Raw genomic sequence first — 15,112 nt, 5'->3', positions numbered from 1 at the left:
AAACATTGAAATGTTGTATTTTGAGAGAACATAAAAATGCACCTAAAAAGGTGTTATAGGAAAGGCCAAATAACACTGGTTAAACTGAAGAATACTGGAGTAAGGAACAAAGAAGAACAAATGGACAGACAAGAAAAGGCAGGACAAAGCCCCAGTGTACCCTATCCCCGTGAATTGATTCATTGACTGAGGCGTGGCAGAAGGAGCACAAATTATTTAGAAGAAAACTGTGCTAGTGGGCCCAATACCAGGCTTGTACTCCATGTGTGGACAATTAAAGATGCCAGAAAGCCAACAGGCTCTGGGATGGTTCTGAATCAAGAAATTTGATGTGCTCATTGAAGGAGGAAACAGCACATGAGATGCAGGTCAGAATAACTAGCATTTGGAGTGTCATTAACATGGAATGCTATTAAATCAGTCACACCCTCAAATGACTTGAGTTATTCTGTTGCTGGTCAAGTGATCTTTTTAGCCATTATATACTCCTGTGTGGGTAGAGTGCTTAAATCCCCTGATTGATTATAAAATTGATCATTGCTCATGGTAAAGCATTTGTGATGTATATTCCTCATACTGAGTAATAATTATAGCATGGCAACATGCATGTTGACCCCCAGTCTAGTACGATGGAGTCTATTTTAAGATGCAAATGAAAGAATGATCAAATTCTTGCACTTGGTTCCAGATTTCCAAAACATTTGATTACAATACATACAAATATTATTACTTATAATAACCTCTATTGGGCCATGACATGAAATCCTGTAAAGAATTGCATCCTCCTTTTGAAACCTAAGAGCTTTCCTCATCAGCAAGAACCCCATGGGTAAACCCACTAGGAGCAAGGGCGTGGGGGAGCATAATGGATCTGATGGGGTCTGTAAAGTAAATTACGAAATCTTGTGTGGTGGAAGCATATCTGTATTCCTATGAGTTTAACATAACAATTGAATTGTTTCAGTTAAGCTTCGACACTTGCTGGTTCATCACATTAAGTGTGATTTCTAGATCCTGTTCCAACTTTGTAACGGACCAAGGTTTTGGTAAATATGGGCTGCTTTCAAGTTAAGTGATGGAGAACAAATTATGGTAAACCCAAAGGTCTCAAAAACACAGCTTTGTATGCACTCTTGGTTTCATCCATTATATGATAAGTACTTGATCATGTCCCAAAAAGTCCAATCCATGCTCCCACTAAGGTTAGAGGGAGCCATTTTCTAAAACGTTCAGGGCAGACTGTGAATCGTTGCACAACACCATTTTGGTGCTTGAACCTTTCACAATGCTCGTGAAAAAACATCATGGGGGCTGTGTGAGGAAGAGGGAAAGTGGATAACAACAGACTATATAAATGCATTACCATGTCCGAACTTTTATTACAAATAATTTGTCTTTAAAATTTGAGGCAAAATAGGAGTAAAACTAAAGCATGTCTTCTTTTGTATTAAATAAATGTGTGGTTTCTCAGTGATGATGCTCCAATACATGTATTCTAGAAACACAGAAGTACTAAGCCGGAGACTTAAGTCATATCAACTACAGTCAACTATTGGGTCAATCTAATTTTGTTACATTTTTACAAAATCATTTGACGTTAAGCTATGCATAAACTAAAATAACACCTCTAAATATGAAAAATCAAACCATCATGTATGTATGTATAAAGTATGTATAAAACCTACCATTTGCGAATGGAGAGAACATGTCACATAAACTACTCCTCCTGTAAATATCTCTAAATTGTGACTCAACATGTTTTTCGACCTCCTTTTCATTTGAAGACTTTCCATCTAGGCGCTCTCTGCACGATGTACCTGAAACAAATTAAGTGAGGAGATAAACTATTTAGTAAGAAAATTAATCATTTCGAAGCCAAAGTTAAAGTTTTATTTAAATCAAGTGTACGGAAAAGCACCCTCTCTGCAACCAGTGATTCGAATATTGACTGGATATTGGATTAGAAGGCCACGGTGTAAGGAACCCCTTTTTTGAAATAAGTAACTTCACACATCTCATATATTCACATGCTTAAAACATTCCACACCTCTCACCTAAAAGGCCATCCAGTCTTTGAGTCTTCTCTTATTCCATTTCAATTACCTTCAATTAGTGTACAAGGGTGGGGAGCTGGTGCCAGAGCTTCATCTGCAGAGGTTCTTGGGGACTATCTGTCCTACTTAAGATGCTAATGTCCATGTGAGAGTGTCTTGTCAAGTTAGGAGAAGATGTTCATGTTGCCAACTTACAAACGTTCTCAAACAGCATATTGCCTTTATGTGCCGAGGTACCCTTTGTCAATAATAACGTATGCGCGGTTACCTAGCTATGAAGCAGACTGGTAAGCGTTTTATGCAGTCCAAGATCCACATACTGTAGTTAGCTAGGAAAGTGCCTGGTCTTAATGCAACTTGAAATTGAAAAAAAGGTTAATCAGCTATCTTCAATGTTTTGGTACTGGTCTCGTAATAACACAGTACTTTCCCTATCAAAACATAATCAAAAGCTTATTTACAATGTACATTACTTAATCTATTACCTAAATACCTATGTTATATTTAATATTAAAGTATTCACAAAAGATATACACATGTTCATGTGTTAAAACGATCCCAAAACACAAAAACTAACATGTTATGTTCCTCCTGTCTTTTGACGCAAACAACAGACATATGCTACATTCATATCCACTTTATCTGCACTAGTTTTGACAGATATGATTACCAGATTTTGTCTATCCAAGCTGTATGGAATAAACAATCATGTCCATATTTCTCATATAAATGTACCATTATTAAAACACAATGGTCAGAAATGTGCATTTGTTACAGAGGTACGGGTTTACTTAGAAAGGCCATATTGCATTCTTTAGGACAAAGAGCAGTACAGATTACGAGATTATTATCAAGTTTGTGAACTCGAGGCCCTTTGCCCTGTGTTCTCCCTCACCAGAATTTACAGCGACATGCATCAAAGGAAATTGCATTCGCAGACGGTGCGAATCGCAAAATTCGGCCGTTTGCGAATGCAATTCCCATTTTTGGGATGCATTAACTTTTTTGTAATTTTCGCAATTTAAGAAATCGCAAAATTGCGATTTCTTAACTTGCGATTGCATTTAAGGAATCTCAAATTGAGATTCTATGTCAGGACCGGAGGCTTCAGATTATGCTATATCTTCCTTCGCTTTATTAACATAAAGAAACCACAGCAGCTTAGGAAAAGATATAATAAGAACAAAAAATGCTTTAAACATAAAGCATTGACGTAATGTTCAACAAAAATCAACAACAACTCCCAAGAGTCTCTTTGTTATAATCATAGTCCACAGTCCTTTGTCTCTGTCCATCATCCCTATATAACCGGACTTCCCATCATCTTCCTCCTCTTTCTTCGCTGCTCCCGCAGCCAGATAAGTGTTTTTCTATTTTGTCTTCTTTTATTGTGATTGATTGTCTTGCGGTCTTTGGGGACTCCTTGCATGGTTTATTCCCTTTCAGAGTCCCCTGGTTGCGGGAACGTTCTATCGTTCCTACGCGACTTTATTCCCACTTGTGTGCGGTGTGTACATAGACCGCAAGGGGGCGGCCTGTCGCCTCGCCGACCCTCCGGCGCGCCTCCGCAGTACGAGGAGCCGCGCCGTGGGGTCTGCTTGCGCGGGGGCCGACCCTCGCGTACCCCTCTGACACCTGGTGATCCGGGTCTGTACTTTCACAATTATGACGCCCTCTGGGGTCTGTATAGCGGTTTTGACCGCGTGAATCGCCTTCGGGCGAGATCTGTGCACCTCTTTAACCGTGTGTGGCCTAGCGCGCTTGAGGGGTACGTAGACCCGGTCCCGGCGAGGAGGGTCTGCGCGCTTGGGGGTTGGTGCAGCCCACCTGCCACGTCAGCTGGCCCAAAACGTGATCGCAGCCGCTGGGCCTGCCCACATTCGAGAACTTTCTCGGTTGCCGCCCTCTTGGGTGCCCCGCATTTGCCCCTTGGTTCCGAGATGGAAGGGGAGTACGATGAGGAGGCCTGCCCCTATCTGCAGGATGATGAGTTTTACCAAGCGGTGGACAACTCCATCTATCGTTGTGTGACGGAGGTGGTAGGGCCCATGGAGGACCGCCTTTCGGCCCGCATCGTGGAGGAGTGTGCGAAGCTGGCAGCGGCGCAGGTGCCGCCGTCCCCCGAACTCCCGGGGACGTCCGGCGGGTTGCCGCCCACTCCGAAGAGACCCCGGGGTGAGGGGCCTTCATCGGAGGCCCAAGGCGTGGATAAGGGCGCTTTCGAGCGTCTTCGTGACGCCTTCCTGGCCAAGGCGACGGCGGTGCCTCCGACGCCCTTGGTGGACCCTGGCACTTCGGGCGGCCTGTCGACGGCGCCCGCCTCCCCGATCTACGACTCTCCGGACACGGATGACGACGGGGAGTCGACCCGTTCTTGGCTCCCGACGCCTTCAGGAAAGGAGATGCCCCGAGATGAGTCGGGCATGCTGGACCCGGACGAGATCGTCCACCCCCGATCCGCGGCCTGGGCCCCGGGGGAGACGGTGGCGAAGTTTGTCGCGGGCAGGCTGCGCAAGCCCCTGGAGAAGGAGGCGAGGGGTTGCCTGCGCGGGGAATGCCCTCGGCCTACTTTGGAAGGGAAAGTGGCCATGACACCAGAATTGGACCCCAAGATGGCCACCTTCCTGGCGAAATTCATGAAGGACCCCAGGAAGGGGATCGATCGGTCCTGGCGGGCCTGCCAGGACAAGCTGTTGGATGCGGTCGGGCCCGCCACGAAGATCCTCGATATGGCGGAGGAGGCTCGAGCGAATGGCACCGCCATTTCACCGGAGGTGCTCTCCAACTGGGCCCAGAGGGTGATCGTATTCTTGGGCAACGCCAACTGTGCCCTGTCCACGGAGCGGCGGCGGTCGCTCCTTATCAAGCTGGACCCGAAGCTGGGGGACCTGGCCTCGTCGGAGGCAGGTGCCGTGGCCCAGGGTGGCCTCTTCGGTGAGCCTTGCATCCGCGAGCTTGGAAAGTTCGTGAACACGTTCACGTCGCTGGACAAGGCCCAGTCCAGCATCAAGAGGGTGTTCCACCAGCGTTTTTCTGGAGGGGCCGGTCGCGGCAGGGGCCGCGCGATCGGCCGTGGTCAGGAAGACCAACAACCGTGGACAAGGCTCCGGAAGAGGTCAGTACCAGACCTCGGCCAACTACACCAATTTCTACCCCACGAGGGGACAGCGCTATGGTGGCAGAGGATTCCAAAAGAAGTCCGGACAAGGAAATGCCCCCGGTAAGTGTACTTGGATCAAGTTCCGATTGGGGGGCGGCTGGCAAGCTTTTACGGGGAGTGGGAATTGCTCACTGCCGATGCTTGGGTTTTGCAAACTGTGAGAGGTTTCCATATAGAGTTTCACGACCAACCAACTCAGGTGAGGCCCCCGCGCCCGATGGTTTTCTCAGAATCCGACGCGCGATTGATAGACGGGGAGGTCTCAGACTTGCTGCACAAGGGAGCCATCCGCCTATCAACGCGCCACCCACATGGGTTCCTCAGCAACGTCTTCTTGGTAGACAAGACGGATGGGGGCAAGAGGCCTGTGATCAATCTCAAGGAATTCAATGGGTGGTTGGTCTACCGTCACTTCAAGATGGAGGGGATCCACCTCCTTCGGGACGTGCTCCTCCCTCGGGATTGGATGGTGCGACTGGATCTCAAGGATGCCTACTTGGTCGTTCCCATCCACCCCCCTCATCGTCGTTTCCTACAATTCCTGTGGGACGGCAAGGTGTTCGAATTCACCGCCCTGCCGTTCGGCCTTTCTTCGGCCCCGTGGTGCTTCACGAAGGTCCTTCACCCGGTAGTGGAGTTTTTCAGAAGCCAGGGGGTCCGTATGATAGTATACTTAGACGACATCCTCCTCATGGGGCAGTGCCCAGAGGTACTGGCAGGACAGCTGCGTCAAGCTGTCGGCCTGCTTCAGAGACTGGGGTTCGTCGTCAACGGCTCCAAGTCGGTCTTGGTTCCCACTCAGCGGATCACCTTTTTAGGTTTCGTGGTGGACTCGGTACAGGCGGTCTTGAGCCTACCGGGTCGGAAGGTTGCAAAGATACGACACCTGCTTCGGCAGACGATCGCGAGTGATCGTACGTCACTGCGCCATGTCGCCAAGGTGGTGGGTCTTCTATCGTCCTCCATCCAGGCGATTTTCCCAGGCCCGCTGCACTACAGGGCTCTTCAGCGCCTGAAAGCGCAGCATTTGCGCCGTGGGATGTGTTACGATCAGTGGGTTCCCCTCACGGACGAAGTGAAGGAGGAGATGTCATGGTGGCTGTCTCACATGGAGGCATGGAATGGGCGAGCGATCTTCGGGTCGGCTCCGGACTTGATCATAGAGTCCGACGCCAGCAGGTCGGGCTGGGGCGCCCGGTGCGGGGATTTTTCCACCGGCGGCGCCTGGTCGTCAGAAGAACAACAATTGCATATCAATTGTTTGGAGCTCCTTGCGGGCTCCTTCGCGGTTCGCTGTTGGACCAAAGATTCGGTCAAGGCTTGTGTCCTGCTACGGATGGACAATATTTCGGCGGTCCGATATGTGAACCACCTGGGAGGTCCTCGGTCCCGCGCCTTGGCGGATTTAGCGAAGGACTTCTGGGATTATTGCCTGTCTCGTCACATTGCGGTGACGGCGGAGTATCTGCCAGGCCAGTCCAATCAAGTAGCGGATTGGCACTCTCGACATCTCAGGGATGCCAGCCAGTGGAAACTGGATCCGGGAGTCTTCCGGTGGCTACACTCCCTTTGGGGCCCCTTCTCGGTGGACCTCTTCGCGTCCCGTCTTGACCACCAGCTGCCGCGGTTTTACAGCTGGAGGCCGGACCCTCTGGCGGAGGCCACGGACGCGTTCTTACAGGATTGGAGTCGGGAACAGCCGTTTGCGTTTCCCCCGTTCTCCATGATCATGCGAACGGCGGCTCAAATACGCCGCCAGGGTGCGGACCTGGTGTTGGTTACACCGCTGTGGAGGTCTCAAGTATGGTTTCCGGTTCTTCTGGAACTTTCCTGGGATTTTCCAATCCTACTCCCCCTGTTTCCTCTGCTCCTGACGAGCCCGGATCAGGAACCTCACCCTCTCGTCATGCAGAACACTCTCCGCCTCGTGGCGTGGAGGCTCTCAGGAGACGCTGGACGCTCCCGGGCCTTTCGGGGTCAGCTGAGCACTTGCTCTCCAAAGCATGGGCCGATAGTACGACGAAGCGTTACAGATCCGCTTGGCTTAAGTGGATGCGTTGGTGTTTACGAAGGGATTTGGATCCCATGGTCGCCGGCCTTGTTCCCGTGCTGAATTTCCTGGCTCATTTGGCCGACAAGGGTTTAGCGTATAGAACGATCAATGCTATCCGGTCGGCGATTTCTGCGGGCCATGATAACATCGATGGCCATCCGGTAGGGGAACACCCTTTTGTGTGCCGGCTTCTGCGAGCGGTTCGCCTCGCACTGCCGCCAGAACCCAGGTACTCCGTCCTTTGGGACGTCAATTTGGTTCTGAACCTGTTGCTATCGTGGCCAGCGAATTCTTATCTGTCTCTGAAGGAGCTTTCGGCGAAATTAGCCATGTTGTTATGTCTGGTCTCTTGTAGGCGCGTCTCGGACGTGCGCGCGCTGGATGTTTCTGCACGCATTTTTTCCCCGGATGGGGTTACTTTTACGGTGGGCCGACGCACTAAGACGTCGTCGCGTTCCATTTCTTATCCAGCCTTTACTGACACTCCTAAGTTGTGTGTCGTGCAATGCCTCAAAGCATATGAGGACCTGACCTTGGATCTGCGCCCTCCGGGCGAGCGTCAGTTGTTGATTGCCCTGCGGAAGCCACACAAAGCTGTCTCCTCCCCCACTATTGCTCGGTGGGTGCGTTGGGTCATGCAGGAAGCGGGCATCAATACTTCTCTCTTTGGAGCACACTCCGCCAGGGGGGCCATGGCCTCTAAGGCATTCTCGGTGGGTGCTCGTCTGGAGGACCTTATGCGAGCGGCGGACTGGTCCTCGGATTCCACCTTCAAGAGGTTTTATTTTAAGCCGGTGGTGGATTTAGCTCAGTTGGTGGTAAGTAAGCTTTAAACTAGCATAATCTGAAGCCTCCGGTCCTGACATAGAATCGAAATTTGCCTAGCTTACGTAACGGTAAGTTTCAATTCTATTAAGGACACGGAGGCGAGGATTATCCCACCCGGACTACAGTGGTGTCTCTACCCACCCGTATGGCAGTAAGTAAAGCGTTTTCCTTTACGTTGTCAGTACTGTGTTGTTCACTGAATGCTCCTCGCCTTGTTGTCGCATTTTCCTGGGCCACCTCGCTGATACTGTTCCTTTTTTGACAGGCAACGACGGTGCTAAACAGGACCAATGAGGCTTAAGCGTGATCTACGCGAAGAAAGAGGAGGAAGATGATGGGAAGTCCGGTTATATAGGGATGATGGACAGAGACAAAGGACTGTGGACTATGATTATAACAAAGAGACTCTTGGGAGTTGTTGTTGATTTTTGTTGAACATTACGTCAATGCTTTATGTTTAAAGCATTTTTTGTTCTTATTATATCTTTTCCTAAGCTGCTGTGGTTTCTTTATGTTAATAAAGCGAAGGAAGATATAGCATAATCCTCGCCTCCGTGTCCTTAATAGAATTGAAACTTACCGTTACGTAAGCTAGGCAAATTTCGATTCCTTAAATGCAATGCATCAAAGTCTAAAAATTTGCGAATTCTCAAATAAGGGGAGCAAATTACCATGAAGTTGACCTTCATGGTCATTTGCGAAAACTTTGAAAAATGCACTAAAGTGCATTTTTCAAAGTTCGATTTTACACACACACATAGCCTTGGGGCATGTGAGTGTGCAAAATGTACTCCTAAGCAGATTTCAGGGGTGCAACAGGGTGTCCTTTGGACACCCCAGCAGCCTTGAAATTGCATTCTTAATTTGCGAATTTTTAATGGTGAATTGCAAATTAAGAATGTCTTTCCATTCATTCCTATGACCTCTAGGCCCATAGTAATGGATGGGGAAGTATTCCTTAATTGCGATTCTCAATTAGAAAATCGCAATTAAGAAATCGCTATTTTTATAGCGATTTCTTGATGTATTGCAGTTTGAAATTGCTTAATTGCGATTCCTTATTTTCGCAATTAAGGAATCGCAAAATGCAATAATGATGCATGTGCCTGAAAGTCCCTTGATGTGGGCTTGATCCTTTGCATGCTGCCTCAGTCTGCACTGCACCTCCGAGAAACTCAGGAACTCAGGAACCAGGTGATCAAAAACAACACATTCTGGCAGCAGAAAATACCTGCGGTACCATTGGTGACACTGGAATAATCTAAATGTACTCTGACTTATGAATTTTAGCGCATAATATCTATTGTTCTGAGTCCAGACTATCTGAACTGAATTATTTTTGGTAGCTCTTCCCTCTTTTTTGCGATATTGCAAAATAATGATGTTGCATGCATATTTTATCCGGACTGTGTTTTTAGTACTAATGAAATTTACCAATTTGAGACAATAAGGGAGAGTTAATTTGAGAGACTCCACTACCAATGGATACATTAAGTCATGAAACTGCATCTTTGGAGACAGCAAAAAACCTCCACTGTGATTGAGCAAATTAACTTGTTGCTGCAGGAAGTGGTGCTGCTTCTCGAAGTTTTGTCAAACACTTCCAATACAGCTACTGCACTGTATAGATACATAGTGGCTATTAGCAATGACCCATTCCTACAATCTACCAACCTTCAAAAACACAAAAACAAAGTTGAGCTTTAGGAAAGTGTATTGGTATTACTAAAATGAAACTAAAATACACATAATCTACCCAAGTCCTTCAAACCTAATATTTTCATTGATCTTTTTTTTTACCATGGGTCCCACAATTATATTTTTCGGTCTCTTCAAGAAATGGCAAAAACGGCATAGACAATTGGCAAGAGCTTGTGTATACGCTCGAACAGGAATGTCGCTCTGAAGTGGTTGGGAGAACAATAACATGAATTCTATAAGTATTTCTACTTTCAAAAATAGCTTTTTAGACTACCAAAGGGTTGAATATCTGTTTCCAGACTAAATGAACTAGGGTTATGATTCCATTCTGCTCACAATTTATATGAATCCACTGATCAACATCACGCGTTGATCCTCACGGATGTACGTGCACTATTCAACAGCCCTTATGGTAGCTTTATTTCAAAGGTTATATTTTTAAATATTAAACATTTTTATGTTGGATCCAATAAGCATATGATTACAGTTGAAATTAGTATAATCTGATGAATAGAAGTCTGCATTAATGTGATTTAGTTATGCCACATAAATGAGAAAACTCTTTTGGATAAAAATGGATATTGTTTCTGTCATTCACTCCTGTATTCCCCCCTGCAATCCTGTACGCATACACATCTTCTCTGCTAGCATGTTCCGCAGAAGAAAGCAACTGATATATTGGTTTATTTCCACTGTTGATTTTGTGTTCCTAATATGTTGCAACTTCAAGACTCTTCTACTGTAGTTACGTTGCTAGGCCTGGTCATATTCATCTGTGTGAAGCTTCATTGTTGGAATAGTTCTATATTTTGTTCAAACATCTCTGGATGGCAGTAGCATGGAAGATGCTGAATGCTTTCTTAAAATAGGATAGTGCCTGATTGTTAAGGTAATGACGTTCATCGTTCTGATTTTTCCCAGTGTTGTTACTTTTGATCATAACATGAATGATGATTTTGCTGTTTTACTAATTTGTTATGAAAGAATTGTGTAAAAAAAACAAAACTTGATTTTGGGGTTGAGACAGATATGAGATATTTTTAGGAGACTTTCCCCTGCTTTTCCATGGAGTTCTAATTAACGATAAATCATCCTATTATGACCAGTTAATACGGTCACCTCTGCCACATACTGTACTCTGAGACTGATTAAGAGGATCCTACTATTTATTCCTGCCAATCATCAGAATACTGTAGTCACCTCTCAGGTGTTAACTAAGATTGATTACAGCAATGGGCTTTATCTGAATGCCCATCAACCTGTTCTCAGTGAACTCCAGAACGCGGCTGCTAGTTTGCCTTTCAGAATTCCTAGGTACCATTCTGTGTCAAGTTCTATTAGGAAACTTAATTGGTTGCCTGTAAGGCAAAGGATACTTTTTAAATCACTTTGCATTGCTCATAAAGCTCTTTGTCTTAAAAAAAAAAGATTTACCTGGTATGTTACAGCCAGAGCTCTACATTCAGGTACTGCCAAAATGGTCGTAGTGCCTAGCTTTAAGCTCGCTACTTGGGGTGGCAGAGGTTTTGTGCTGAATGCTATGAAAGCTTGAAACAAACTCCCACTTTTCATCAAACCGATGCCTAGTCTTTTGATTTTGGTTTTGTATAATACTGTCAATACAGTTTTGCTCAATTGACTGATTTTACTGTCACTATATACCTTTCATCTCCACATCCTCACTTGATCACCACCTCCCTCCCTTTTCCTTCCTTGGGGCACTGTACAACCGCTAACTGCGCTTGACAATTTGTTGTGTATATTCATTATACCTTATCCCATTGTGAATTTAAACATTGTGGATCCATTCTTTGTTTTGGTAATTAATTCTTTGATCTGTGTATATTGTTCTACGTTCACACTGGGACCCCTTCCTCCTAGTACCTATAGAACCCAGGTCCCAGTGACTATGTTTGGGTAAACCCCCTTATTCATACACTATTCTCTTTCTGGTTTATTAGCTAGCACCAAAATGCTTATGGGCATTCGAGCAAACAACAAAAATATGGAACAACAGAACATACTAGGGATACTGTCCAATTCCCTCTTGATTTTGCTGCTCATGTAGAACTTAAATGTTTTCTAATTTTAGCAACCCTGTATAACGCTTTGTTGAAGCCTTCATGGTGGAGTCTGTACTGTGAGAAGTTGGCCTGGTATATGATGCTCACTAGCTCTAGTGATCACCTTGAACCATGCGAAGCAACCCTTATGATGATTGGTTGTAAGTCAACCTTATAGACCAGCTATCCTAGTAGCGTGGACAAAACAGTCTTAGGCTAAACTCTGTAAAGGCACGTGAAGCAAGCTGTTTTACCATACACAATCCCCTTGAATACCAAATGAAAGGACACCACACAGATATATATTGAAAATATATATATATATATTTATTTACTACAAATATCCCCTATACTCTTTATGAGCACAGAAGCAAATGCGTTCAAACAAAACACAGTTTAAATATACAAAAGTTGCACAATATGGATGAGCCCTAGGGGCCACCTAAACCATATACTAAAATAGTGGTATAAGAACCACCTATCGGAAAGGAAGTAGGCCTAGGGGCTGGGGAATCGCTGGAGCTGTTCGGGACTAACAGTGAAGAAGTCTGAAAAGGCCCGCGGGACTCTGGTGCAGTGCTTAAAGCACACGCATGTACCAATGCAATGTCAATGGTGAGTAAAAGTTATAAATTTACTGTTTAAGGAACCTTCCGACTGACCTAGAAGGACGAAACTTTTGACAAATACACTAGAGGTGTGTACCAGTGCAGGAGCACCAGAGTTGCTGAGTTACCTCACCCACAGGAAGCGGGTGCACAGGTGCAAAGTAGTGTCGGGTTTCGTCACACAGGTCGATGGTGCCTGAAGATGAAGATGCTGCAGGCGGGTCGTCGAGGAGAGTTCCGGTGGATCCAAGGGTGGATCTGAAGAGGTGAAGACCTGAAAGCAGAGGGGACAATGTTCAAAGTCACTAGCCAGTGTCTACTGTGGAACCAGGATGGAACCAGGCGATGTCGGGTGCAAACAGACGAAGAGGTGAAGATTGTCTCTGCAGCCACGTGGACACAAAGAGGTCGAGGACGTCCAGGCGTTGGTCACGAGCTGTCCCACGCAGGCTCTCGCTGATGGCGGTGTCTGCTTCTTGATCGGAGCAATCAGGCCTTGGCTAAAGCAAGCCACGCAGGAATCGTTGCAAGCTTCTCACTCAGATCAGCAAGGTCAGAGTGGGTGCTCCTTTTCAGGGGAGTGAGGGCCAGTCTGGAGCAACCAGACCAGCGGTGTTGTTTGTAGGTTTCATCACCAAGATGGCCGCTAGCCACGTGGCAAGTGGCCGGGATGGCACGTCGAGTGGCAAAGTGCAAAAAGGCCCCACGCAGATCGTGGAGATGCTGGGGGGGCTGATCTTCGGTGCAAATGCTGCTCGGTGGTGGGGCTTATCAAACCTCAAAGCACAGCATCGAGGGTGCCTCGGGTGCTGCGCAGTCAGCTTCTCGGTCTTTCAAGATGTCCGGTCCAACGTCGCTCGGTGCCTCCACGGGTCTCTTCTTTTCAGGGACTGTGGATCGGGCTCTGAGATGTCTTGGAGTCTGGGTCTCGTCGGGCTCTGGGCTCCGGCAGGAGGAGGCGGTGGCAAAGCAGACGTCGAGTTGCTGGATGGTGCCTGTATTCACAGGGTGGTCACTCCTTGGCCACAAGGGAGATGCTCTTCAGTCTTCTGTGCAGCAGAATATCGAAGGCCAGTCTTCTTCTTAGTTTCAAGTCAAGTTCAGGATGATCTGAGGTCTTGGGACACAGCTCCTACTCTTATTCCAAATCTGGGGGCCGGATCACCTGCTAGGTCCCTCCTCTGGGTGGGACCAGGAAGGGGGGCGGTTACACCCCCTTTCCTTTGTCCAGCTCCTCGCCAGGACTGGGGCTGGAAACCTCCAGCACCGGTTTGGACTGGCTTATGCATGGGGACACCTTGTGTGCCCCAGGCATGTCTCATTCTAGTCAGCCCTGTCCTACCCAATACACAAAATCCTGTCTGGGTTGGTGCTCGCACCTCCCCAGACAGGAAACCCTTTGTCCAAGCCTCCCTCGCTGGAAGGACTCCCAGCAGCAGGAGGTCAGACTTGTGTCTGTGGTGGCAGCATCCATTTTGTGATGCTAAGGCTCGAGTTAACTTTAACCGGGGTTCAGGTTATGTACATGTCGTGTCCCTCTAGAAGGGTGGAATGCTACCCCGTCGCAAGAGTGTGCGAGGGGGTAGTATTCCCATTTATATGACACCTTACTCGACATGTTTTGATAAAGCCAAACCAAAGTTAGCAAGTAACCACGAGGATTATAATGCACTTAGGAGTATATGGTATGGCAATATCCCGGAACAGCTAAGGGAGTTGTTCCCGACAGCTGCAGACGGGCTCAGCTCGTGCCAGAGCACCATCTCACATGAAACCAAGCACACTGCCTCCAGGATTGCTGAGGCCTTCCATAGGAGTGGCTTATAGGTTAATATGTGTCCAGATAGGGTTAGACATAGGGATACTATATCTAAGTAAGAGGTGATTACACCAACTTACCCCAGCTGAGTGATCAGCCAGTTGTGTCAAATATGGAGGCCAGGGATGGCACAATACATGCTGCAGCCCCTGGTATGCCTTGGCTACACCTATGCCCTGGGTACCTATGGTACACTGTTACAGGGGCCTATAAGGTGAACCAGATCAAATTCGTAATGTACCTAAGGTACATGGAGTCCATTTTAAGGAGAGAGCAATTAGCCTGGGGCCCTGAATAGCAGGATCCCAGGCCAACTAAGTCAAACACCAGCTAAACACCAGGCAAAAGGTTTGGGGGTAACCATAGTCAGATATCCACCTTCCTACATGTACCCCTTATTTTTTAATTATTATATTACAAACCTTTAACTGTTCTCTGGTCTACATCTCAGTTATTGAGTGATCCTCATTACGTATTCCTGTTACTCTGCTAAACTGATATAGCGAGGGTGCCTTTTTGTGCAATTATTTTCAGTGGGGGAATCTTCAGAGGTAAACTTTTTAGATACTCTGAATTTTGAGGTGTCCTGAATATTGCAGTATGGTTCTCTTCCCACAAATTTGGTAGCAGAAAATGGTTGCGCGCTAAAGAGCATCTCACCTTTTGAGGGTCCCCAAAAACTACTCTCAGTTCCTAATGCCCAAACCGAGAGAATACTGATTTTTTTTTAAACTATATCAGCAGCTCCCAATCCTGAAGTTTTGGCAGGCGGTCTGGCAGGCAGCGCACTTCTGGACGATTTGGAGAATAAGTATGAATAGGATGA

The 15,112-nt window shown here is 46.9% G+C and overlaps 1 protein-coding gene across 1 annotated transcript in view; it reads right to left on the bottom strand.

Moving 5' to 3' along the window:
- Positions 1-15,112, bottom strand: part of LOC147750852 (protein NEDD1-like) — a 590,100-nt gene that overhangs the window by 324,287 nt on the left and 250,701 nt on the right. Inside the window, exon 9 of the mRNA XM_086937113.1 lies at positions 1,686-1,817. Coding sequence (XP_086793239.1) covers positions 1,686-1,817 — 132 coding nt within the window. The remainder of the gene's footprint in view (positions 1-1,685; positions 1,818-15,112) is intronic.

This window comes from Lissotriton vulgaris, chromosome 1_1, assembly GCF_964263255.1.
Source record: "Lissotriton vulgaris chromosome 1_1, aLisVul1.2, whole genome shotgun sequence".
NCBI classification, from domain to species: Eukaryota; Metazoa; Chordata; class Amphibia; order Caudata; family Salamandridae; genus Lissotriton; species Lissotriton vulgaris.
The sequence above is the reverse complement of the archived record's forward strand: the minus strand, read 5'-3'. Positions and strand labels throughout refer to the sequence as shown.